Genomic DNA, 25,998 nt, shown 5'->3' with positions numbered 1-25,998 from the left:
CAGAATGAAGGGATATGGGGAGAAGGCAGGCTGATTATGGATGATCAGCTAATCACAATGAATGGCAGTGCTGGCTCGAAGGGCCATATGGCCTCCTCCTGCACCTATTTTCTACATTTTCTATGTTTCCACAAAATGTATTGAGTAGATGAAGAGAGACCAGCACTGCAAATAATAGCCACACTTGTACCTGTAGCAAGTAGCACCGTAAAATGCATGCAGAACTAATTAAGAGGGACTGTGTCGGGTTAATTAAGGAGTGCTGTGTTAAAAGTAGAAAAAAGTAATTAAGCTAAATAATGTTTTGACTATAAATATCGTAGTTCAACACATATTTTCATTATGATTATAAATGGCTGAATAATTTCTTTAATAATCCAATTGTAACATAATTTAATACACAGTAGAGGAATTCACTTTTTATTATTAATTATTTAGAATGATATTTTAAGTAATATTTTTGTCATTTTATGTTCATACTTGTATAAAACATTCCTGCACGTCAAAGCAATTTGCGTTTTGTGTTTTGAAATGTTTCTAACAGATGAGACAAGACACTGTGAAATTGCAAGTCTGGTTTGAATAAGTGTAATACGTGACTTGCATTCTTCCCAACCTGCATGCAGTTTTTTTAAAATCTTGTTTTTTTTTTAAATCCAACAGTAAATAAGCATTCGTCATCAGTGACACAGAACACCGGCGACAAAGATGGAAAAGATCAACACAGCAAAGATAAAATGTCCCCTTCTTCCAACCAACCATCGTGGATGGAACTTGCGAAGAAAAAGGCAAAAGCTTGGAGCGATATGCCACAGATAATCAAGTAGCCTCTCGTGTGGAACGTCCACATTATACCTGGAAATCGACTAGCTGCTAGCTACTGAATGTGTATTAGTTTGTCTGCAATGTTGATTGATGAAAAGGTAGTATCCTGTCTTGACAATCTGTAGGTGGTACTTAACTTTCTTTGGCTTCTCTTTAAAAAAACCCTAAGTTTTCTGCATCTGGTATACTGCAACACTGGATTCTTTTAGAGGTAGAGGGATGGAGGCTCAGCTAATCTGACGACACGTGCAATACAGATTCCGAGACCATGCCACAACCTCCTCTCTTGTAAAGGATCCATTTGGATATGACAGTGGAAAAAAAAACCCCGCGTATGCATTTTCTTTATCCCCTTCTGGTCGGTCATTATATTTAGAGCATTGTTCTAGTTGTTGACTTGCTGAATTTGTTTTAATGTACAGGAGGGTCTTGTATGATTGAACAGAATGGGATGGGAGAGCTTAAAGCAGAATGGCTTCATTTATCCAGAACACTTTAAAACAAGTTCTAAGTTCAAATAGTCCACATGTGTTTTGATGTCTTCGAAAGAGTTCTCCAGCATTTGAAAGGATGAGAGTTTTGGATCCGATGTGTAAAAACAAAATATATTTCTATGCTTTTTAAGTTTTGCTTTTTGTTTTGTAATGGTTTATCGTTCTGTATAATAGTTCAACTCCTTTAAAACAAAACTATTCCATGACACGTAAAATGTGGGAAATGTGTGTATATATTATATTTTATCCAGTTAGTGGTAGCTGCAATTGTATTTGTTACTTGAGGTTTCTTAGTATTTCAGATTTTTTACTAGTTGTTATCATTTTTACTTGAGCCTGCACATGTGTGAATATAGCCCTGTGATGTGTTTTAAGTGCGGGCTTCCAGCGAGCACTGAGTTGGAAAGTGCTGCTTCTCCCTGTAAACCAGGAGACTTTCATGTCGGTCTCTCCCAGTTGTAGGGGGTAAGAAGCAGGTATTTTGGATGTTAAAAAAATCAGCTGGACTGTCAGTAGCTAGGAACACAGGAACTAGAAGACGATATAAGTCGAGAGTCAAGAGTGTCTTATTGTCATATATCCCGAAACAGAAGAATGAAATTCCTACTGAAGATAGACACAAAAAGCTGGAGTAACTCAGCAGGTCAGACAGCATCTGTGGAGAAAATAAATAGGTGGCGTTTCGGGTCGAGACCCTTTTCTCCCAGACCCTTTAAACTGTCTATCTTCGGTTTAAACCAGCATCTGCAGTTCCTTCCTACACAATGAAATCCCTACTTGCAGCAGCACAACAGATATGTAAACATAGTACTCAGTAGTCACCATAATAAACCACAAAAAGAAGTTCAATGTATAATAACAAACAACATAGTGTAGAGAGAAAATCAATACCCCAGCCCCAAGTCCCCAGTGCAGTCAAGGCAGTTCAGAGTTTAGTTGGAGTTCGTAGTGTTCATTAGCCTGATGGTTGTTTCGGAGGAAGCTGCTCCTGAACCTGGATGTTACCCAGGACCAGGATCTATCTGGATTACCATCTACTGCATTGTGTTATTAATACTGGACTCTTTGACTAACCAAGGAATTGCTACTATTTAGTCCATGGTGGAACCAGATATAACATGGGAATAAAGCCGCATGTGTAGAAAGCTTCAGGGACATTTGCTCCATAGGCACTATTCTCCCATACATGTGGCACTAACCACGTAATATACTGCTCATACAGCATCCGTTTAACATGCCTACTGAAGTTATTGTCCTGGTCAGCCACAGTTGAAGTACAGTGTTACTCCCTAGCTCCCACAGGGAGCCATATATCAAAACACATGAACAAAATGAATGTACAGAAGTATATTCCTTTATAGGGGGGGAAACATTTAAAATATTTTCAACAATCTTGTCTCATAGCGTGGAAGTTCTATTGCCCTAGTTTTGTATTTAAATGTTTGTAGGAATGCAATTGCACTATAAGTGTTTTCCTTCTAATTTCTTAACTATATGCATTTGAAGTGAGAACCTTAGTAGGTAAATAAGTACCTGCCAAATTAATTTGCTAAATTGCCAGAAGTTATCTTTCACTGTGATATAATTATGTTTAGTACAACATTGTACATTCTTTGGACAAATCGTAGAGGGCTTGCAATTCAAAAAAAGTGCTAAAAACCATGTATCTTTAGTTGATAGGTTAAGACCTTGCATGTACTAACAGTAGTCTTACTTAATATACACCACCACTTACAATACAAGGATAAATTGTTTACATGGTAACAATGCAAAAAGTAGTGACATTTTGGTTGTTGGTCATAAATTCAGTGTAGTGAAATTTTGTTATTTCAATATCTTTACACACTTACATTTGGTCTTGCTATCTGCATGTTATTGGCACTACAATTATTTATGTCTGAATCTATATTTGTATATATGTACCTGTGTATATGTGTAGAGTGCTGTATGTAGCTTCATGCACGGTCTGGGTTCATCCTGATGTCGTGCAATTCGTATTTCACGTACAACGAGTGTTTGAATCACCTTCAGTCAGCTATTTGAATGATTAATTGCTGTTGAGAGGTGTGAATGTTCAGAATGCACTCCAGAAATGTGTGTTCCCTGTTGCTTATTTGCTTTTAAACCATGAATCTTCCAGAGTGAAGAGATTTTTTTTTAAATACCAGTTTTTTCCTCGCCGTTTTACTGGAGAGGAGACAATGTTAGAAGCTTCAATAGCCTTTTTTAACATTTGGGTGGAAATGTACAAAATTGATAAAGATTACCTGACTGGGGACCAAGAAAGAAGGCTCTGGCAGAGAGGCGAGGATTGGCAAGTCATGGCTCATGGATTGGGGATCAATAGGTTGTTGGTCAGAAGCTGGGGGTTTAAGAAATGTGTGAATGGGAAGAGGTTATAGATTGGCGAGTAGGTAGGATCAGGCATGGGGTGTAAACTGGGAGCAGTGGGCGCAGCAGGTAAAGGGGATGTTTACAGGTCAGGTTCCTAGCTCCATGGGGACACTTCTCAGTGGGGGCTTCTCTGTAAATGGTGCTGTTGCAGATCAAGCTGAAAAGGGGAATGATTTTATTCGGTGCGCTTATATTGAGGAAAGCCCATGATTACACAAGCATAATTCACGACAGGAAGTGCCCGGGGTGATGAAATTTGCCCCGGAAATGATGTCACCACAAAGTTTATAAATAAAAGTCTGGACTATCTAGGCCTGAATGTCTTTGAAAAGACTCTTCCATTGTGGACTACAACAACATAGCAGGCAGTGGAATGAAAAATTATGGGCAAGCTGTCACATTGTCAGAGATCTAACGTTCCAGAGATCACATGATGTTTCTCTGCCTGATATTTTAGCAGAGGCTATAAACCATTGAAAGCAAAGGTTGAAATCTAGAGTGTGACTATGTACCACCTCCATGTACAAACAGCAATTTCCCTATTAGTTCGCCAGATCCGAGAAAATTTTACTCAGAACAATGTGAATCATTTACTCTGAGGCATTCTAATGGTGTTGTGAGGATACAAACTTCTGTGTGTAGTTCCAACTTATGCTGTTGTACAGTGCATTCTGTACAAGTTAATCCATTTTGAATTATTGTTTATTTATTCAGTGGTGTCCCACTATATTTGTTCTAAAATTCTGTAATAACACACCTGGAAAAGCTGTGAGATTTGTGAGTTGATGCCTTGATAGGAGTTTGTGCTGTGTATATTTGATGTTTTTTAAATTCACATAACTTTGCCAATTCGATGTCAGTGAAGCTGGTACGGCTTAAACATCTCTGATCAGATGAACTGGAACCTAACACCTCTGTGTTCTACACTAGACTGTTAAACAGCCTTGCCTTTATAGTGCTCAATTTACACTACCTCTCCTTACTTTTATATTGCTAGAACTTCCTACTTGTTAAATCATGATGGAAATTAAAGGATTATTTTTTACTAATCTAAAGCTGGCACTCTTTCTAATGAATCCTGTGACTTGTGGTTTTGTTTCAATGTTAGCCTATCCGTGTTTGGTTGGTATTCTCAGGCTAATTTTCAATGTTGTCGCTGCAAACAAAAAAGGTGGGCCATCTGAACTTATTCAGAGCTGCATTGAGAAATTGGACTTCAGTGAAGCCTTGTCGTATTGATGCAATTGTATCGTATCGGTTTAACAATAAAACTCCCAGCAACCCAATTGGATTTCAAGGCTCATCCTTCCAAACTTCCGATGGTTTTGGAAATAAAAATCTGAGCTCACCTGTCTGTCCTGCACCCCTGTTCAACAAGGAGGGCATTGGATAGAAAAAACTTTCCTTTTGCCAGCAGTTCAGAGGAGAACTGCAGGGAGGTCTCTTCAAGGAGTTGGAGTGATCCCAACTTCCACAGGGGAAGTCACGTGGAAGTGTACCTGAACCACCTTCTCAGCATCTGGACTCAACACTTGAGTACAGGCATGTTGCTTTGCATGGAGAGCTTTATTTTGAGAGACCCAACCCCACCCATTTGACCTGGATGGAAGGGATAGATGAAGGTATGTGGTTTGTTTTCTTATACCTATTTTAATGAATAGTTTCAATGAGTCTATATTCAGTTAATTTGTTTATTATATAAATAAATCTGAAATCAAAACTATAGGAATTGGGATGGCAATTGTGAGACTATTGGATTGTCAATAAAAAACAGTCCGATCACTTCTGACTAGGACATCCACCTTTTATGTGACTTCAGCCATACAGCCACGTGGTTGATTCTTAATCAAAGCACAAAGTGTTGGAGGAACTCAGCAGGCCAGGCAGCATCTGTGGAGGGAATGGAAAGATGACATTGTGGGTCGGGACATTTCTTCAAATTGATTATTAAGTGGTGTCATAAATGGCCCAGCAAGCCACTCTGTTCTTGGGCAGTTTGGGATGGACAACACATGATGTCCATGGCAGCGGTACACATGTGTTTATGAACACATCTTAAAAATGAAAGACACAAAAAGCTGGAGTAATTCAGCGGGACAGGCAGCATCCCTGGAGAGAAGGGATGGGAGACGTTTCGGGTCTGAATAAGGGTCTCGACCTGAAATGTCACCCATTCCTTCTCTCCAGACATGCTGCCTGTCCCGCTGAGTTACTCCAGCTTTTTGTGCCTACCTTCGGTCTTAACCGATATCTGCAGTTCCTTCTTACACGTCTTCAAAATCGTTTGAGATGAAGCATTGAAAGTAATAGGAATCTGAGGGGTAACTTTTTCACACAAAGGGTGGTGGGTGTATGGAACAAGCTGCCGGAGGAGGTAGTTGAGGCTGGGACTATCCCAACATTTAAGAAACAGTTAGACAGGTACATGGATAGGACAAGTTTGGAGGGATATGGGCCAAACGCAGGCAAGTGGGACGAGTGTAGTTGAGACATGTTGGCCGGTGTGGGCAAGTCGGGCTGAAGGGCCTGTTTTCATGCTGTATCACTCTATGACTCTACTATATTGCAGTTCAGTTTTGTTTATTATCGCATGTACTGAGGTACAGTGAAAAGCTTTTGTTGCGTGCTATCCAGTCAGCGGAAAGACAATACATGGTTACAATTGAGCCATTCGCAGTGTACAGATACATGATAAGGGAATGGAGGAAATTAAGAAAATGATAGTTAAAGTAAGAAATGTTGCTGAAGGAGTAGAGTTTTAAAATTGTGGAACGATTGCAATATGTGATTACAGATCTGCTTCTGGTTCTGGTTAATTACTGCGCAAACACCTCACAAGTGGTTATTTTGCACTTCTGTGGTGAGCACACAAACAGTCACCTGGGTTGGGCGCCATCTTGGAAGTAAGAAAACAACTTTGTATTCATACATCCCTATTTTGGTTCACTGCGTACGTCCTTAAGCATTCACACAAGTGATGTACTGCAGATGGATGCAGTGACTATGAGGGTAAGTATGCCAGCTGGCTTACACTTGAGGCTCTACACAAAACAATGAGTTGATCAGCCATCTACTTTTGATTGTGTTGGCTGAAATATGGTAGATAACTTAGGATGATGCCAAGATTGTTCTGATAGTCCTCTGAAAAGATATGACGGGACCTTGGTTGCACAAGTTCTTTGAGGGAAGCATGTCTGAAAGTGCACTACACTAGAGATAAGCTCTGATTCCCTTGCATTAAGGATCATTATGCAGTGATTCTCTGCAATCAACAAGTACATATCTGATCAAAATGGTTTTAATCTTTGTTTCTTTATCTGGGACCAAATGACGTGAATTATGCTGAAATGATGGGCTGTGGGCATTCATCACCAAGAAGGTCCAGGAATGGTCCTTATTTATTGGATTAGCTGGTTAAGGGGACCAAGGGAGGAAGGGGTGGAGGCAAAGATGTCCTCTCAGAGCCTGGGAGAGCACTTTGGTACGACTGATCTGCAGAGTAATGTAACATCACTGTAAAACTTACTTATCTGGGCCTCTTCTACCCTTGGATCGGGTAGGTTTTGGCTCGTTGTGAAGGATCATTAGACCTCTGCCAATGTTTCCAGTTAATAAATCCAAATTGATCTAAATTGCATCATTTGAACTTGATCTGCATAACTAAAGAGCACTTTGCCCTTCTGAGGTGGGTAGTCACAGATGACTTGCCTTGTTTCTATTCAGTGTGTGGGGTGGTAGTAGCAGAGAAAATCAGACCATGTTGTTTTTATCATCCTCTATTTGTTCTAGGCGTCAAGCATGATACAAAGTTAGAAAGTCATTCCACTTTTTCAAACGGTTTCCATTGGCTGTTACTGTAAAATTATGCACTAATTGGAGGACATTTAACGACGGTGAATTTTTGTGTCAGAATCTCAAGAAGTATGCAAAATGCATATAAGAAAGCACGCATTGAATGGAAACCGAGTTAAATTTCCAACACATTGTAAAATGCACCTTGGATTATCAGTGTTACAAGATAAGAAGAATATGGTTCAGTGAGTGAGATTTCATTTGATATTTTGGAATAATTGCAGTTGGGCACAGTTACTAAACTTCTATCCCAAGAAACAATGGATCCAGAGACAATGAAAGTCCTATCTAGGTTGATTTACTTCTCAACTTCGTGCATTTGGATATTGGCCAGGAGATACAAATTGGCTTCAGGCAAACAAAGAAGAGCAGTTGGCTCGGTGTTCCATTAACAGCTTGATGTACTTGTTTGTCGAAGTAGGACAAAGCCAAACTAATCATGGTATAATGGAGACACGAGCCTGCAGATGCTGACATCTTAATTAAAGCACAAAAGTGCTGAAGGCCACTTCTGGGGAGGGAATGGACAAGTGACGTTTCAGGTTGGGACCCTTCCTCTTACTGTTTTTTCTTCCTGGTGGTCCTGTGAAAACTGGGGGAATTGTTCCAGAAAAAAAAATTTGCTTTCATTGGCACTTGAAACTGGCGACAAGTGAATTGATAATTAATTGGAAGTGCATTTGAACTCTGGATTTGGCTGATCATAAACTCATAAGTTCATAAGTCACAGGTGCTGAAGTAGCATTTAGCCCATCAAGACTACTCCACCATTCAATCACAGCTGATCTATCTTTTCCTCTCAACACCATTCTCTTGCCTTCTCCCCATAACCCTTCACGCCCATACCAATCATGAATCTTGTCAATTTCCTGCTTATAAATACCCAATGGCTTGGTCTCCACACCCTTCTGTGGCAATGAATTCCACAGATTCACCACCCTCTGACTAAAGAAATTCCTCCTCCAACTCCTTTCTAAAGGCACATCTGTTTATTTTGAGGCTATGCCCGCTTGTCCTAGACTCTCTCACTGGTAGAAACAATAGACAATAGGTGCAGGAGTAGGCCATTCAGCCCTTCGAGCCAGCACCGCCATTCAATGCGATCATGGCTGATCACTCTCAATCAGTACCCCGTTCCTGCCTTCTCCCCATACCCCCTCACTCCGCTATCCTTAAGAGCTCTATCCAGCTCTCTCTTGAAAGCATCCAACGAACTGGCCTCCACTGCCTTCTGAGGCAGAGAATTCCACACCTTCACCATTCTCTGACTGAAAAAGTTCTTCCTCATCTCCGTTCTAAATGGCCTACCCCTTTTTCTTAAACTGTGGCCCCTTGGGAACATGTTTCCTGCCTCTAATGTGTCCAATCCCCTAATTATCTTATATGTTTCAATAAGATCCCCCCTCATCCTTCTAAATTCCAGTGTATACAAGCCCAATCGCTCCAGCCTTTCAACATACGACAGTCCCGCCATTCCGGGAATTAACCTAGTGAACCTACGCTGCACGCCCTCCATAGCAAGAATATCCTTCCTCAAATTTGGAGACCAAAACTGCACACAGTACTCCAGGTGCGGTCTCACCAGGGCCCGGTACAACTGTAGAAGGACCTCTTTGCTCCTATACTCAACTCCTCTTGTTATGAAGGCCAACATTCCATTGGCTTTCTTCACTGCCTGCTGTACCTGCATGCTTCCTTTCATTGACTGATGCACTAGGACACCCAGATCTCGTTGAACTCCCCCTCCTCCTAACTTGACACCATTCAGATAATAATCTGCCTTTCTATTCTTACTTCCAAAGTGAATAACCTCACACTTATCTACATTAAACTGCATCTGCCATGTATCTGCCCACTCACACAACCTGTCCAAGTCACCCTGCAACCTTATACAATACAATACAATACAATATATCTTTATTGTCATTGTACCCAGGGGTACAACGAGATTGGGAATGCGCCTCCCATACGATGCACTAATTTAGGTAATTTAGACAGCAGCAACCCAACGAAACGAACAGTTGTAACAGTTTTGGACAGGGTAAAGTGCAAGTTGATCTATGCGTTGTGGCCATCCGGCTCAGCAGGACCGGTTCATAGCAGCTATGGCCCTGGGGATGAAGCTGTTCCTGAGTCTGGAGGTGCGGGCATAGAAGGCTTTGTATCGTCTGCCCGATGGAAGGAGTTCGAACAGACTGTTGCAGGGGTGTGAAGAGTCTTTGTGGATGCTGGTGGCTTTTCTGAGGCATCGTGTGTTGTAGATGCCCTCCAAGTCTGGTAGCTGTGTTCCGATGGCCCTCTGAGCTCTATGGACTACCCGCTGTAGAGCTTTCCTTTCTGCCTCCGTGCAGCTGAGGTACCACACAGGGATTCCATGCGTTAGGATGCTCTCTATGGTGCAGCGGTAGAAGGTCGTCAGCAGCTGTTGGGGTAGACCAGACTTTTTCAGTGTTCTTAAGTAGAACAGTCTTTGTTGTGCCTTCTTGACCAGCGCAGCAGTGTTATTGGACCATGTTAGGTCCTCCAAAATGTGAGTGCCTTGCATCTTCCTCACAATTCACACTACCCCCCAGCTTAGTATCATCTGCAAATTTGCTAATGGTACTTTTAATCCCTTCGTCTAAGTCATTAATGTATATTGTAAATAGCTGGGGTCCCAGCACCGAACCTTGCGGTACCCCACTGATCACTGCCTGCCATTCCGAAAGGGACCCATTTATCCCCACTCTTTGCTTTCTGTCTGTCAACCAATTTTCTATCCATGTCAGTACCCTACCCCCAATACCATGTGCCCTAATTTTGCCCACTAATCTCCTATGTGGGACCTTGTCGAAGGCTTTCTGAAAGTCGAGGTACACCACATCCACTGACTCTCCCCTGTCAATTTTCCTAGTTACATCCTCAAAAAAGTCCAGTAGATTTGTCAAGCATGATTTCCCCTTCGTAAATCCATGCTGACTTGGAATGATTCTGTTACTGCTATCCAAATCTGCATCCTCTCTGCATTCACTGTTCAGAGACTGTTGCATCCTAATGAATATCAGGCCTTTTGAAGTAAGACACAAAGTGCTGGAGTAACTCAACAGGGCAGGCAGCATCTCTGGAGAATATGGATAGGTGACGTCAAGATTCTTCTTCAAACCTGACCCCGAAACTTTGCCTAAACATGTTCTCTGGAGATGCAGCTCGACCCACTGAGTTACTCCAGCACTTTGTCTCTCTTTTTGCAAACTGCCACTTGCAGTTCCTTGTGTCCACTAAGCATTATGAAGCATCTGGAATGTAATAGTTTTTCCTGTTGCACCCATCACCTCAGCAAATCTTATCCGATAAAGATCATTTGTCATCAGGGCCATTTAAAGATGAAATATACTTTCACAACATGAACCTACACCTAGGAAATTAATAATCTTATGACAAAGAACTCTTTGGAAGATAGATATATATATATATCTATATTTCCAGGAATTTCGTGTGCAAAGAGAAGATAAAACTCCAGAAGGTCAAGGAGCAGATAAACAGTTAATGAACTGATGTCTTTGCATCATCCTCTTAGATGAATGGTCATTGTCTTCAAACATCAATGACCAATGAGTGCTTTACTCCGAATATGCTGCCTGGCTTGCAGAGCATTATCTGTATCTACAATTCATCTTTTCCATAAAACCCGTGTCAACATCTGACTATTGCTCTGTACAACAGAAGCATCTGTTCTGTGATCCTTGGAAGTAAAGGACAACATTCCACGACATGTCAGTTGTGTCTGTGGATGGTCTCATTAGAGTCATAGAGTCATACAGCACGGAAACAAGCCGTTCAGCCCAACTTGTCCATGCCAGCCAAGATACCCCATTTAAGCTAGTTGCATTTGCCCACTTTTGGCCCATACCCATCTGAACCTTTCCTATCCATGTACCAAATTATTTGCCTCTGACTTCCCTTTTAACTTTATTTTTGAGATACAACGCGGAAAAAGGCCCTTCGGCCCCGACTCCACACTGGCCAGCAATCACCCCGTACATTAGTACTATCCTACACACTAGGGACAATTTACAGTTTTACAGAAGCCAATTAACCTACAAACCGGCACATCTTTGGAGCGTGGGAGGAAACTGGAGCACCCGGAGTAAACCCATGCGATCACAGGGAGAACATACAAACTCCGTACCAACAGCACCCGTAATCAGGATTGAACCTGGGTCTCTGGTGCTGTAAGACAGCAACTCGACCATTGCGCCACTGTGCCGCCCTGTAAGTAAAGATAAGTAAAAATAATCCCTGGGCCTGAAGGAAGTTAATGACTGAAGGTAGAGGCTCTGGACAATTTCCATGGGGAAACTTCAACTACATTGTTTTTATTAAATAAAAAGTAATAACTCCCTGCAGCACCGTCCAGCTAAAGTGAATGACCGATGGCCAATGCTCAAACAGAAGGTGAACTTCTCAGCCCTTTCAACATGATGACTACTTATCTTGGGAATGAAGAAAATAAATGGGAAGGAAATGTTAACAGATTATTTTGTTTTTTTAATAAAATCTACACACTAATGAGAGGTGTATCTCTATCATCAATAACACTATCATCATAACTGTGCCAAACACTGGACACCTACAAACCATTCTAGCTCTTGCCTCCCTCCTCCTTCCTGCTTTCTTCAATTTACTCCTCCAATTTATCTTGTTCTTGTCCTGATTTCCCTCGTCTTCTTTCCTTTTCCTCCACCCCTTCAAACTTCTTCATCTTCTTTCCTGCCATCCGATTCCTTTCTGTCTTTACCACTTTCCCTCTCCCTCACCCTCCCCCCTCTCCCCACACATCTTTCATTCATTCTTTGAATTCCCTTCAGACTTCTCTCAACCAACCTTTCCCTCTCCATGGCCTGCTCCCGCTGCTACCTGCATATTTCCTGTGTCCACACCCTTCTCCCCTACTCATCCGGCCCCCTTCTCATCTACTTCACAACGGGAGAACTTGAGTCTCCGTGAGTTGGATCTTGACCACAGCAGAGGTGTGACCATACCTTCAATCGGACTTGGTTCTTGGCGTTCATGTAAAGAAACCAGCTGGGCTTTAATGTGAGCAAAAATCAAAGTGCTGGAGGAACTGACTGGCCCCAGCAACATCAATGGAGGGAATGGACCGACAACATGCCCTTGCCTCCTCCATTACTAGAGCGAAGCTACACGCAAACTGGAAGAACAACAACTCATATTCTGCTTGGGTAACTCATAAGTCAGTGGTATGAACATTGAATTCTCCAATTTCAGGTAATACCATCCCATTCCCCTCCAAACTTTCCCTTGTCTTTCCACTTACGATCTTATGATCCTCCTTTTCTGATCTGACACCCTTTTTTCTCCTTTACACCTCTACCCTTTATCACCTACTCCACCCATCTGCCACTCGTCCCTTCCTCTCACCTGCTGCCACCAATCACTTGCTAGGTTTAGCCCTACCTCCACCTCTTAAGTTCATGAATTCATAAGTGACAGGTGCAGAATTAGGCCATTCAGCCCATCAAGTCTATTGCGCCATTCAATCATGGCTATCTATCTCTCCCCCTCAACCCTATTCTCCTGCCTTCTCCCCATAGCCCGACACCCATACTAATCAAAAATCTATCCATCTCTGCCTTAAAAATATTCATTGACCTGGCCTGCACAGCCTTCTGCGGCAATGAATTCCATAGATTCCACACCCTCTGAATAAAGAAATTCCTCCTCATCTCACCTGTCCTTTCCGGCTGTCTGCCTCCTATTACAACAATCTGAAGAAGGGTCCTGACCCGAAATGTGGATTCCTTTCACAGATGCTGACCCGATGAGTTCCTCCAGCCTGTTTTCTGCTCAAGATTCCAGCATTGTGTGTCTCTGTGTTTTAATATCAAGTGATATTTAATGTGATATTAATAACCAGTGATATCCCCAATCCCCAGGTGGTGGTGCTGTTGAGCATGGCAACTTCTAAAATACCAACCCGAGTTGATATGTGTTGTATTACAAGGGTCAGTCTTAATTTAACTGAAATTCTCTGTGGATAAAACTTTTTCTTATTTTCAAGGCACTTTAAGAGCTTATAAGCCTATAAATGTCTATTGAGTTGCTGCTCGTTTATGAATTCTGATTTAAGTGAGCATAGTTATGAATATTAAAACGTGAATAAAGCCCGTTCAGCATTGCAATGATGATTAAAGATGCCAAGGATAAGACTTGCTAAGAAAGCTAATAATGAGAATGAGTGGGAGATGAATTTCTCTCTCTCACTCAACTTGGCATTTTGTCAAATTAAACACCCCTTCTGAATTACTGGCAGCTTTTCTGGGCTTTGGAGGATTAAGGTTGCGGAGGTTCAATTCATTTTTAGTTTATTGTCACGTGTACCAGGATAGAGTGAAAAGCTTTTGTTTCGTGCTAACCAGTCAGCGGAAAGACAAGACATGATTACAGTGTACAGATACATGATAAGGAAATAACGTTTAGTGCAAGATACAGCCAGTCAGGTCCGATCAAAGATGGTCCGAGGGTCATGAATGAGGTCGATCGCAGTTCAGGGCTGTTCTCTGGTTGTTCTTAGGATGGTTCAGTTGCCTGATAACAGGTGGGAAGAAACTGTCCCTGAATCTGGAGGTGTGCATTTTCACACTTCTTTCCCTTCTGCCCAATGGAAGAGGGGAGAAGAGGGAATGGCCAGGGTGCGTCTTGTCCTTGATTATGCTGCTGGCCTTGCCGACGCAGTGTGAGGTATAAATGGAGTCAATGGAAGGGAGGTTGGTTTGTGTGATGGTCTGGGCTGCGTCCACAATGCGTTTGCTCTGAACTAGCAGTCTGAAAGCGAAAGTTGAAGTGCAGGGACCCCGGCTGATCTTCAATGTCCTCGAAAATGGGAACTAGGCCTGGGAAATACGTGCTGGTCTTGTCCACATTCTGGCAAAAGGGACCCATGTCATGCAGAAGGTATCACTTCTCCTTCCTCAGGAGACTGGCGAAATTCGGCATATCTCCAGTGACTCCTACAAACATCTGCAGATGCATCGTAGAAAGCATGCTGTCGGGTTGTATCACAACTTGGTTTGGGAACAGCTCTGCCCATGACCGCAAGAAATTGCAGAGAGTAGTGGATGTAGCCCAGTCCATCACCCAGACCAGACTCCCCACCATTGACTCCATCGGCACGTCATGCTCCCTTGGGAAAGCAGCCAACATAAACAAAGACTTCTCCCACCCAGGCCATTCCTTCTTCTCGCACTTCCATTGGGCAGAAGGTACAGATGCTTGAAGGTTTGCACCAAGAAACAGTTTCTACCCCTTCTATCAGGCTTTTGAAGGGTCCTTCCATAAACTAGGGTACCATTCAATTCTCGTCTACCTCATTGCAGACATTAGAAACATAGAAACATAGAAAATAGGTGCAGGAGTAGGCCATTCGGCCCTTCGAGCCTGCACCGCCATTCAATATGATCATGGCTGATCATCCAGCTCAGTAACCTGTACCTGCCTTCTCTCCATACCCCCTGATCCCTTTAGCAAAAAGGGCCACATCTAACTCCCTCTTAAATAGAGCCAATTAACTGGCCTCAACTACCTTCTGTGGCAGAGAATTCCACAGACTCACCACTCTCTGTGTGAAGAAATGTTTTCTCATCTCGGTCCTAAAAGACTTCCCCCTTATCCTTAAGCTATGACCCCTGGTTCTGGACTCCCCCAACATCGGGAACAATCTTCCCGCATCTAAGAATTTTATATGTTTCTATAAGATCCCCCCTCAGTCTTCTAAATTCCAGCGAGTACAAGCAAATTTGGACCTGTTCTCTGGAACTGTTGTGCCATAATGCTGAGAACTATATTCTGCACCCTTTATCTTTCCCTTTGCTCTACCTATTGTACGAATGTAGCTTGACTGTACACAAATGCGCTTCACTGTACCTCGCTACACGTGACAATAATAAACTAAACTGAACTAATCTAAACTAAACCAAAATAAACTAAAAAGAAATAGACAAAAGGACACAAAGTGCCAGAGTAACTCTCCAGCACCTTGTGTCCTTTTGTATATTAACCTGCATCTGCGGTTCTTTGATTCGAGATAAGTAAAAAAACAGTACAGCACAGTAACAGGCCCTTCAGCCCTCAATGTCTGTGTCGATCATGATGCCATGATCAACTCTTATCTGCCTGCACATAATGCTTATCCCTCCACTCCCTAGATATATACATGTGCCTGCCTACCCAAGAGTCTCTTAAATGCCGGTATCTGCTGTAATCACCACCATCCAGTTCCAGGGCATTCCGGACTCCAGCAGTCTCGGTGTCCTCTGCAAACCTACTTACTAATCAAAACCCTTCTACGTTCACGTCCAAATCATTTGTTATATGCATTGATCTCCATGACCATCTACTCCGACTGTACTGGGACTATTTGACACTGGTACACACTGCTTAACCCTCTCGGGATAACAAACACCTATCAAAGGTACCAGGACAGCTTCTAAAAATCTTGGCCCCAGATCTCTCCAGTATTGTGCCAGTTCTCACTGTTTCCAAAGTCAAACTCATTCCCTTCCCTGTCGGCAGAATGTGTTCCAGACACAATACACCATCTCTTTCTGAAGGAATCTGTTTGAAGGGTCTCGACCCGAAACGTCTCCCCATTCATTCTCTCCAGAGATGCTGCCTGTCCCGCTGAGTTACTCCAGAATTTTGTGTGTATCTTCCTTTTCAAGAGACCCAGGTTAGCTTTAAGTGATGCAGGTAATTTTAACTGATGCCAGCCAGCTGCATTATCAAACCCCCTGCAGAATTACATGTAAGGAACAGACTGGTCGGTGCAGGTCGAATTATGGTGTGGTCCTTAATTGCCAGTCCCAGTGCCATGGTAGAGTCCTGTCGTGTAAAATGCAGTCACATGGAACGCGGGTCAGAATAGACGGACGAGCTGCCGATTCCCCACCAAACGTAGACCGTTGTCACGAGCAAGCAGGACGACCTTTACATTCCCCCTCCTTCACAATCCACAGGTGTGAATTAATAATGCATCTGAATAGTCAAAGGGTGGTGAATCTGTGGAATTCATTGCCACAGATGGCAGTGGAGGCCAAGTCAATGGATATTTTTACAGCAGAGTTTGACACATTCTTCATTAGTAGGGATGTCAAGGGTTACGAAGCAAAGGCAGGAAAATGGGGTTGAGAGGGAAAGACAGAACAGCCATGATGGAATGGCGGGGAAGACTTAATGGGTGGAATGGCCTAATTTTGCTCTTAGAATTTATGAACTTAAGATTACCCGCATCTGACCAATTTAACGATGATCCATGCAGTTGGGCATGGGTTGAATAATTTGCCTGTTAGACATAACTCAAAATTCTTTCAATTCGACAACTCTGGGGATGATTATTAGTTTATTTGTAGATTTATAGATACAGCGTGGAACCAGGCCCTTCGGCCCATCGAGTCCGCAACAACCTACGATCCCCACACATTAACACTATCCTGCACACACTAGCGACAATTTACACTTATACCAAGCCAATTTACCTTCACGCCTGTGCGTCTTTGGAGTGTGGGAGGAAACCAAAGATATCGGAGAAAACCCACACAGGTCGCGTGGAGAAGGTACAAACTCCGTACAGACAGCAGCCATAGTTAGGATTGAAACCGGGTCTCTCCAGCGCTGCAAGTGCTGTCTGTTAGCAACTCTACCGCTGTGCCACCTGCACCGATTCTGTTCCATGTTTCCTCCTGTTCAGCGCGTTGCTTCAACAGGTCCTTGACACTTGTTGGGCCGTGTTCCTTTCACTTCCTCTCATTCTTCAGCTCAATTAATTCAATTATTGATCCAACACTTTGTCTAATTCCCTAGATGGCCCACGTCCTCAGACCTAAATCTTCATTAGAGCTACCTCCGCCACAGAGAGTTGGAGCCCAGAATACGCAAACCACAATCTCGCCTCACCGCCGCTTGATGCACAGATCTAACATAATTGCACCTAGCACTGATCTTCTAATAGCTCCCAGCAGCTAGAAAATCACATCCAATACTGTATTAATGGAGTCTTCAGTTGACAAAATCATTTAATGGCCACTTCTTTGTTCTAAATCTTTCTTCTTCAAGTATTCTAGGAAAACATTCAGCATAATTTTCTGCCTTTGACCTACATTACTATCTAGTGGGTTTCAAGGTTTAATTTGCTTCTTCAGACCGACTGTCAAAGCCAAAGTTCACCTCACTGCACATAATTACACTGTCCTTTCTCATGCACATCAAACCTCTCCACTGTGAATTATAGAACAGACCCATTTGTTGAACCAGCTCCAAAACATCCTTTTTCATTATTTATTGTTAACCTTTAAAATTAATAGCGATGGCTCATGGAAAGACTCATTTCAAGCGAAGGATGGCAATCTCTCTTTAAGTAGATTGTTAAGGGCACTGTGCTGAATGATAAGGACCAAGATGTCTCTTATCACCGAGTCACAGTAACATTGTGGTTGGATTACTGAAGGAGTATTCAGATATCCAAGACCATGGAGTTGCATCTTTAGCGTGGATCCTGATTAACTGGGTAGGAGTGTTTCGTTTGGTTTAGAGATACAGTGCAGTTACAGGCCCTTCGGCCCACCGAGTCTGCACCGGCCAGCGACCCCCTCATATTAACACAAGCCTACACACAATAGGGACCATTTACACTTATACCAAGTATACAAACCAAACTAATTAACCTACAAACCTGTACGCCTTTGGAGTGTGGGAGGAAACCGAAGATTTCGGAGAAAACCCACGCGGAGAACGTACAGACAGCAGCCGTAGTCGGGATCGAACCCGGGTCTCTGGCGCTGAAAGCGCTGTAAGGCAGCAACTCTGCCACTGTGCCACCGGCCCGCCCTGAGTGTTGGAAAATATCTGTTGACAAACTGGAAGTGGGCTGGTAGTCAGGAGTGAAGGGATGCCTTGTGATGAGCAGGCTGGGGCTGTGAGTTCAGGACTATGGAGAGGCGAAGGGAAATAGCCCTGCTTCCCCTGACCCTGAAGAGGTACTCTGCCAATGACTCTCAGAGTAGCGGAATCAAGAACCAAAGGACCAGTGGGCGGCACGGTGGCGCAGCGGTAGAGTTGCTGCCTTACAGCGAATGCAGCGCCGGAGACTCAGGTTCGATCCTGACTACGGGCGCCGTCTGTACGGAGTTTGTACGTTCTCCCCGTGACCTGCGTGGGTTTTCTCCAAGATCTTCGATTTCCTCCCACACTCCAAAGACGCACAGGTATGTAGGTTAATTGGCTGGGCAAATGTAAAAATTGTCCCTAGTGGGTGTAGGATAGTGTTAGTGTGCGGGGATCACTGGGCGGCGCGGACCCGGTGGGCCGAAGGGCCTGTTTCTGCGCTGTATCTCTAAATCTAAATCGATCGGAGAAAGATTTAATAGAAAGATTTAATAGAAATATTTAAGAAGGTTAAAAAGCCTTGGGAACCCTCCATTTAAGAAAGGCCAAAGGAAAAAGCCTGGGAACTACAGGCCAGTGAGTCTAATGTCTGTGGGCGGATAGTTACTAGAGTATTCTGAGGGATAAGATATACATACAATTAGATGGACAGGGATGATTAGGGATGGTCAGCATGGTTTTGTGCATTGAAGCTCGTGTCTCACCAATCTTATTGAGCTTTTTGAAGATGTGCTCACTAGGGTCTCCTCTATATCCCCCAGCTCCGCTCTTGCTCCCCCTCTCCTCATTCATAACAAGGAGAGAGTCCCCCTTGTCCTTACCTTCCACCCCATCAACCGTTGCATACAACAAATTATCCTCCAACATTTCCGCCACCTCCAACGGGATCCCACTACTGGCCACATCTTCCCATCTCCACCCCTTTCTGCTTTCCGCAGAGAACGTTCCCTCCGTAGCTCCCTGGTACACTCGTCCCTTCCCACCCAAACCACCCCCTCCCCAGGTACTTTCCCCTGCAACCGCAGGAGATGCTACACCTGTCCCTTTACCTCCACTCTCGACTCCATCCAAGGACCCAAACAGTCTTTCCAGGTGAGGCAGAGGTTCACCTGCACCTCCTCCAATCTCATCTATTGTATCTGCTGCTCCAGACATCATCTTCTCTACATCGGCGAGACCAAGCGCAGGCTCGGCGATCATTTCGCTCAACACCTCCGCTCATTCCACCTTAAACAACCCGATCTCCCGGTGGCTCAGCACTTCAACTCTCCCTCCCATTCCCAATCTGATCTTTCTGTCCTGGGCCTCCTCCATTGTCAGAGTGAGGCCCAGCGCAAATTGGAGGAACTGCATCTCATATTTCGCTTGGGCAGTTTACACCCTAGCGGTATGAACATTGACTTCTCTAACTTCAGATAGTTCCTCTTTCCCTCTCTATCCCCTCCCCCTTCCCAGTTCTCACTCTAGTTTTCCTGTCTCCTACTACATCCTATCTTTGTCCCGCCCCCTCCCCTGACATCAGTCTGAAGAAGGGTCTCGACCCGAAACGTCACCCATCCCTTCTCTCCAGAGATGCTGCCTGGCCCGCTGAGTTACTCCAGCATTTTTTGTTTATCTTTGACCAAAAAGGTTGATGAGGGCTGAGCTGTAGGCATTGTATATATGGATTTCAGCAAGGTATTTGACAAGGTTCCACGGCAGGCTTCTATGTCTATATTAGTAAGCTTCCCGCCTCAACATCCCAGGAGATTCAAATACCTCTATCAAGTGTTTAATGCAGGTTTAACATAATCTCCCTGCTTTTGTACTCCATGTTTTAGGTAGGTTCCTACATGCTTGACTAACCATTGTCTCAACATTTCCTGCCACCTTTAAACGTCCTTCATGTAATAGCAGCCTGCTGTATACTTCCGCCTTTATCACATTCCTCATAACTTCTCAATCCCATCTCAATGGTGAAAGGGTGATGAGAGAGTCCGGCCTTGCCTGGATTGGAGCATCCCAGCCGTAACCCCAGCCTTCTGTCCACAAGCCCACCTCTCAACTCCGATGGCCAGCCTTCCTCCGCATAGCCAACAGATCGTTTCCTCCACTCCTCACCATTTTACCCCAAAGCTACAGCTCAATGGCCTTGGGCACCTAGAGACTCCTTCAGTATTCGTGATGCCGGTGTGTCTGACTCCCACCAGGTTTTCTTCCACCACTGATCCCTGGATTCTGGATCGTTTCAAACATGTTCAGACAAGGGGGAGGTAATGAATAGAGAAAAATAACTAAACTTAAAGGAAAGAAAATTCCATCTCGAATTTCTCAAGAGAAATAATCTTTTTAATGTTCTTGATTGTATAAGAAAATATCTTGTGGTTTTTTTAATGGTGAGACTGCAAAAGATTATTGGACAGGAATGGAACAATTGGAATTAAATTTAATTTTTTCCTCAATATTGAAATCTCGAAGGAGCGCTCAGAGTAAGCAGTAAGATTTATAGTTGGCTTAATCTGAAGCCATCATAGCAGTACTGTTACCATTGACACTGCCTTGTTCCTGACCAGTTTTGTAGTACGTTCAGCCATGTACATCACAGAGTGAATTCATTTGCATCCTAGAACCAAGCAAACATTAAAAGACATTATTAATGACTGAGGAAAATAGATTCATTATTAATGATTTATTCACCAGGAGGGTTCACAAGAATACAGTTGCTGCTTAATTAACGTGGGCCTTTGAACAGTATGAACTATTTGAAAATTAACTAGGTGGTGGAATTGAGCAAAAATAGCAGATGTTGAAAATCCAATCGGGATAGACACCAAATGCTAGAGTAACTCAGTGGGTTAGGCAACATCTCTGGAGAAAAGGAATAGGTGCCGTTTTGCATCAAGACACTTCTTCAGACCGAGGGAGGGGGGGGGGGGGGGGGGGGATTTCAAGTCACATTGGCACTTTAAAGCCTTTGAGCTCCTATACACAAACCATTCCTGCACCACCTTCTACCACCCACTTTCATCCCAGGGTTTGAGAGGGTTAAAATTTCCCTCTGGGGCATCAGAAACATTGCACCAAAGTATAAAGATTTTGCATGAACACAAAGATCCGTTGACTATCAGCAAGTTGTAAACAGACTCCTTGTAAAAAGGTCAGGTCTCCTTGTAAAAAGATAAGAGCATTATTTTAATTAAAGAGAAAGCACACCGTGGAAAATAAGATCAATGACGTAAGCTGCCAAACCTGCTGAAAGATCCATTAATTCATCTCTCTGGCTGTAGTGATGTGGGCTCGGCATATATTAATATGCTATGACATACAAGGCCGTTAGCTGTCGGTTTAATAATTTGGGAGATAAAAATAATGGATCTGTTTGCACAATGAAGCTGGAAACAGAATGATTGGGAGATGTACTAATTACAGGTACGATTTGTAGTTCTTGGAGTGGAAATGTTCATCAGCTCAGCAGTTCTTGCATGAACTGAGGGAGAGGCGGCACCTTTAACATGTCAGCAACTCCCAATGCAACAAACTCGACCTCAACTTCTTTAGTCAGAGGGTTGTTAATCTGTGGAACTCATTGCCACAGAGGGCTGTGGAGGCCAAGTCAGTGGATGTTTTTAAGGCAGAGATAGACAAATTCTTGATTAGAACGGGTGTCAGGGGTGATGGGGAGAAGGCAGGAAAATGGAATGAGGAGGCAGAGATCAGCCATGATTGAATGTAAACTCGATGGGTCGAATGGCCTAATTCTATTCCTATAACTTGTGAACTTGATTATCAGGCTGGGAAGGTGACTCCTGGGGGGGATTGTTTATCAAAGGATATCAGTACATTCTAATTGGAGACCCCAAGATTGGAGAAATTGATCGATCAATTGAATCAATTGAAAGATCAATTGAATCAATTGAAAGATCAATTGAATCAATTGAAAGATCAATTGAATCAATTGAAAGATCAATTGAATCAATTGAAAGATCAATTGAATCAATTGAAAGATCAATTGAATCAATTGAAAGATCAAGCATGGAAACAAGCTCTTTGGCCTATCGTGTCTATGCCGACCATCTTGTTCACACTGGTTCTATGTTATCCCACTTTCGCATCCACTCCCTACACACTAGGGGCAATTTACAATGGCCAATTAAGCTAAAAACCTGCATGCATTTGGGATGTGGAAGAAAACCGGAGCACCCGGAAAAGGGGTCACAGAGAGAACGTGCAGCCTCCGCACAGGCAGCACCCGAGGTCAGGATCCAACCCATTTCTCTGGCGCTATGAGGTTGCAGCTAGACCGGTTGCTTCACTGTTGCATTATGTGTTCGTCTTAATAAACAGCAATTGTTTTCAATTCATCAAATCTTTACCTTTCCAGGAAACTCAGATGCATGAACGCAATGATCATAATCACAGGTGTAAGGCCATGTATTTAGCCTAAAGTAGCTCATAATTGCCCCTCAGAAATGAGAAAGTCAGGACAGTGGAAAACTCTACAGCTTTCTAGATAGGTGTTGCAAAAGTAAAGAAGTACTACCAAAGAAATCTTGCATCATCCAGTGGCTTAACCATTCAGCAAGTTTATAATAAGGCTACTTATTCTGATCGTGCTGTTCAGTCAATTAAGACGATTGAGTAAAAGGACACAAAGTGCTGGAGTAACTCAGCAGTTCAGGCAGTATCTCTGGAGCACATGGATAGACGATGTTTCGGGTTGAGACCCTTCTTCAGAACATTGAATTAGTTAGAAGTTTTTATATACTGTGGCCACAAATCTTGTATGTTTCTATAAGATGAACTCCCCATCGATCAAGCTTAACATCCTCTCCAGTATAAATGATTGGGATTGTCTTTAGACACATAACAAATGTAATAACCCTCAACTCAGCATCGACACTTCATGCTGCCTCGGCAAGGCCACCAGCATAATCAAGGACCAGTCTCACCCCGGTCACTCCCTCTTCTCCCCTCTCCCATCTGGCAAGGAGATACAGAAGTTTGAAATTGCATACCTCCTGATTCAGGGAGAGTTTTTTCCCAGCCGTTATCAGGCAACTGAACCACCCTCTCAGCTAGACCTCCCATCTACCCGATTGGAGACCATTGAACTATCTTTAATCGGATTTTTTCTTACACTAATTGTTGTACCCTTTATCTTGATTGATTGTAATCATGTATAGTCGTTTAGACTTTAGACTTACAGTGTGGAAACAGGCCCTTCGGCCCACTGAATCTAGGCTGAACAGCGATCACCCCATACACTAGCACTGTCCTACACACTATGGACAACTTAGAATTTACAGAAGCCAATGAACCTCCAAACCGGTAAATCTTTGGTGTGTGGGAGGAAACCTGAGCACCCGGTGAAAACCCATGCGGTCATAGCGAGAAGGTACAAACTCCGTACAGATGGCACTCGCAGTCAGGATCGAACACGGGTCTCTGGCGCTCTAAGGTTGCAACTCTACCGCTGAGCTACTGTGCCACTCCCTTTTCTTTGACTGGATTGCAAAAAAACACTTTTCACTGTGCATTGGTACTCGTGCAACGTGACCTGGGTGTCGTGGTACACCAGTCATTGAAAGTAGGCATGCAGGTGCAGCAGGCAGTGAAGAAAGTGAATGGTATGTTGGCATTCATAGAGAGGGGATTTGAGTATAGGAGCAGGGAGGTTCTGCTGCAGTTGTACAGGGCATTGGTGAGATCACACCTGGAGTATTGTGTACAGTTTTGGTCTCCTAATCTGAGGAAAGACATTCTTGCCATAGAGGGAGTACAGAGAAGGTTCACCAGATTGATTCCTGGGATGGCAGGACTTTCATATGAAGAAAGATTGGATAGACTCGGCTTGTACTCGCTGGAATTTAGAAGATTGAGGGGGCATGTTGTAGAAATTTACAAAATTCTTAAGGGGTTGGACAGGCTAGATGCAGGAAGATTGTTCCCGATGTTGGGGAAGTCCAGAACAAGGGGTCACAGTTTAAGGATAAGGGGGAAGTCTTTTAGGACCGAGATGAGAAAGATTTTTTTCACACAGAGAGTGGTGAATCTGTGGAATTCTCTGCCACAGAGGGTAGTTGAGGCCAGTTCATTGGCTATATTTAAGAGGGAGTTAGATGTGGCCCTTTTGGCTAAAGGGATCAGGGGTTTATGGAGAGAAGGCAGGTACAGGATACTGAGTTGGATGATCAGCCATGATCATATTGAATGGCGGTGCTGGCTCGAAGGGCCGAATGGCCTACTCCTGCACCTATTTTCTATGTTTCTATGTTTCTATGTGACAATAATAAACTGAACTAAACTAAACTAAGCTAAGTTGCTCACTGAGTTACTCCGGCATTTTGTGTCTACCTTCGATTTAAACCAGCATCTGCAGTTCTTTCCTACACATAAACTAAACTAGACTTCTGCTCTGAACAATATACACTGCTTTTGTTGGGAGACGTTGCTGTGATTTCTGATATTCCACCTATTTCCACTGCTTTTTTGGTAGACACATATTTCTGAGTAACTGGATTTTATCTTGTGTGCATTTGACTGAACCCAGATAATCCTGTCTTAAAATCATTGGTATGTGTAATTGTGTTCAAAAACACTCCATTAATCCCTTGGTTCTCTACCATTTTGGTTGGGGAATTACATCCAAATTATTATCTCGTCTTAATTCAATGTTAATCCGTTTACTTATTCAATTCCAAAAGTTCACATTTTAGTTTTAGTTTATAAGAAAATAACTGCAGATGCTGGTACAAATCGATTTATTCACAAAATGCTGTGGAAATAGGTGGAATAGATTCACCACTCTCTGTGTGAAAAAAATCTTTCTCATCTCGGTCCTAAAAGACTTCCCCCTTATCCTTAAACTGTGACCCCTTGTTCTGGACTTCCCCAACATCGGGAACAATCTTCCTGCATCTAGCCTGTCCAACCCCTTAAGAATTTTGTAAATTTCTACAACATGCCCCCTCAATCTTCTAAATTCCAGCGAGTACAAGCCGAGTCTATCCAATCTTTCTTCATATGAAAGTCCTGCCATCCCAGGAATCAATCTGGTGAACCTTCTCTGTACTCCCTCTATGGCAAGAATGTCTTTCCTCAGATTAGGAGACCAAAACTGTACACAATACTCCAGGTGTGATCTCACCAATGCCCTGTACAACTGCAGCAGAACCTCCCTGCTCCTATACTCAAATCCCCTCTCTATGAATGCCAACATACCATTCACTTTCTTCACTGCCTGCTGCACCTGCATGCCTACTTTCAATGACTGGTGTACCACGACACCCAGGTCACGTTGCACGAGTACCAATGCACAGTGAAAAGTGTTTTTTTGCAATCCAGTCAAAGAAAAGGGAGTGGCACAGTAGCTCAGCGGTAGAGTTGCAACCTGCCTGACCTGTTGAGTTACTCCAGCATTTTGTGAAAAAATAGTTTTAGTTTAGTTTAGTTTGGTTTAGAGGTACAGCGAGGAAACAGGCCCTTTCGGCCCATCGGGTCCGCGCCGACCAGCGAT

At 43.3% G+C, this 25,998-nt stretch overlaps 1 protein-coding gene across 8 annotated transcripts in view; it reads left to right on the top strand.

Moving 5' to 3' along the window:
• LOC144595096 (CRACD-like protein) overlaps nt 1-4,867 on the top strand; it is a 145,931-nt gene extending 141,064 nt beyond the window's left edge. For 5 of the 8 annotated variants that reach the window (XM_078402147.1, XM_078402143.1, XM_078402144.1 and 2 more), the window contains one exon: nt 664-4,866. In XM_078402147.1, coding sequence (XP_078258273.1) covers nt 664-827 — 164 coding nt within the window. In that variant the 3' untranslated portion in view covers nt 828-4,866. Of the gene's footprint in view, nt 1-663 lie in introns of all 8 variants that reach the window. The other 3 variants (XM_078402140.1, XM_078402139.1, XM_078402141.1) reach the window with 1 other exon arrangement.
• Nucleotides 4,868-25,998: the final 21,131 nt, after the last annotated feature.

Source organism: Rhinoraja longicauda, chromosome 7 (assembly GCF_053455715.1).
Source record: "Rhinoraja longicauda isolate Sanriku21f chromosome 7, sRhiLon1.1, whole genome shotgun sequence".
NCBI classification, from domain to species: domain Eukaryota; kingdom Metazoa; phylum Chordata; class Chondrichthyes; order Rajiformes; family Arhynchobatidae; genus Rhinoraja; species Rhinoraja longicauda.
This window is presented reverse-complemented; position numbering and strand designations above follow the sequence as displayed.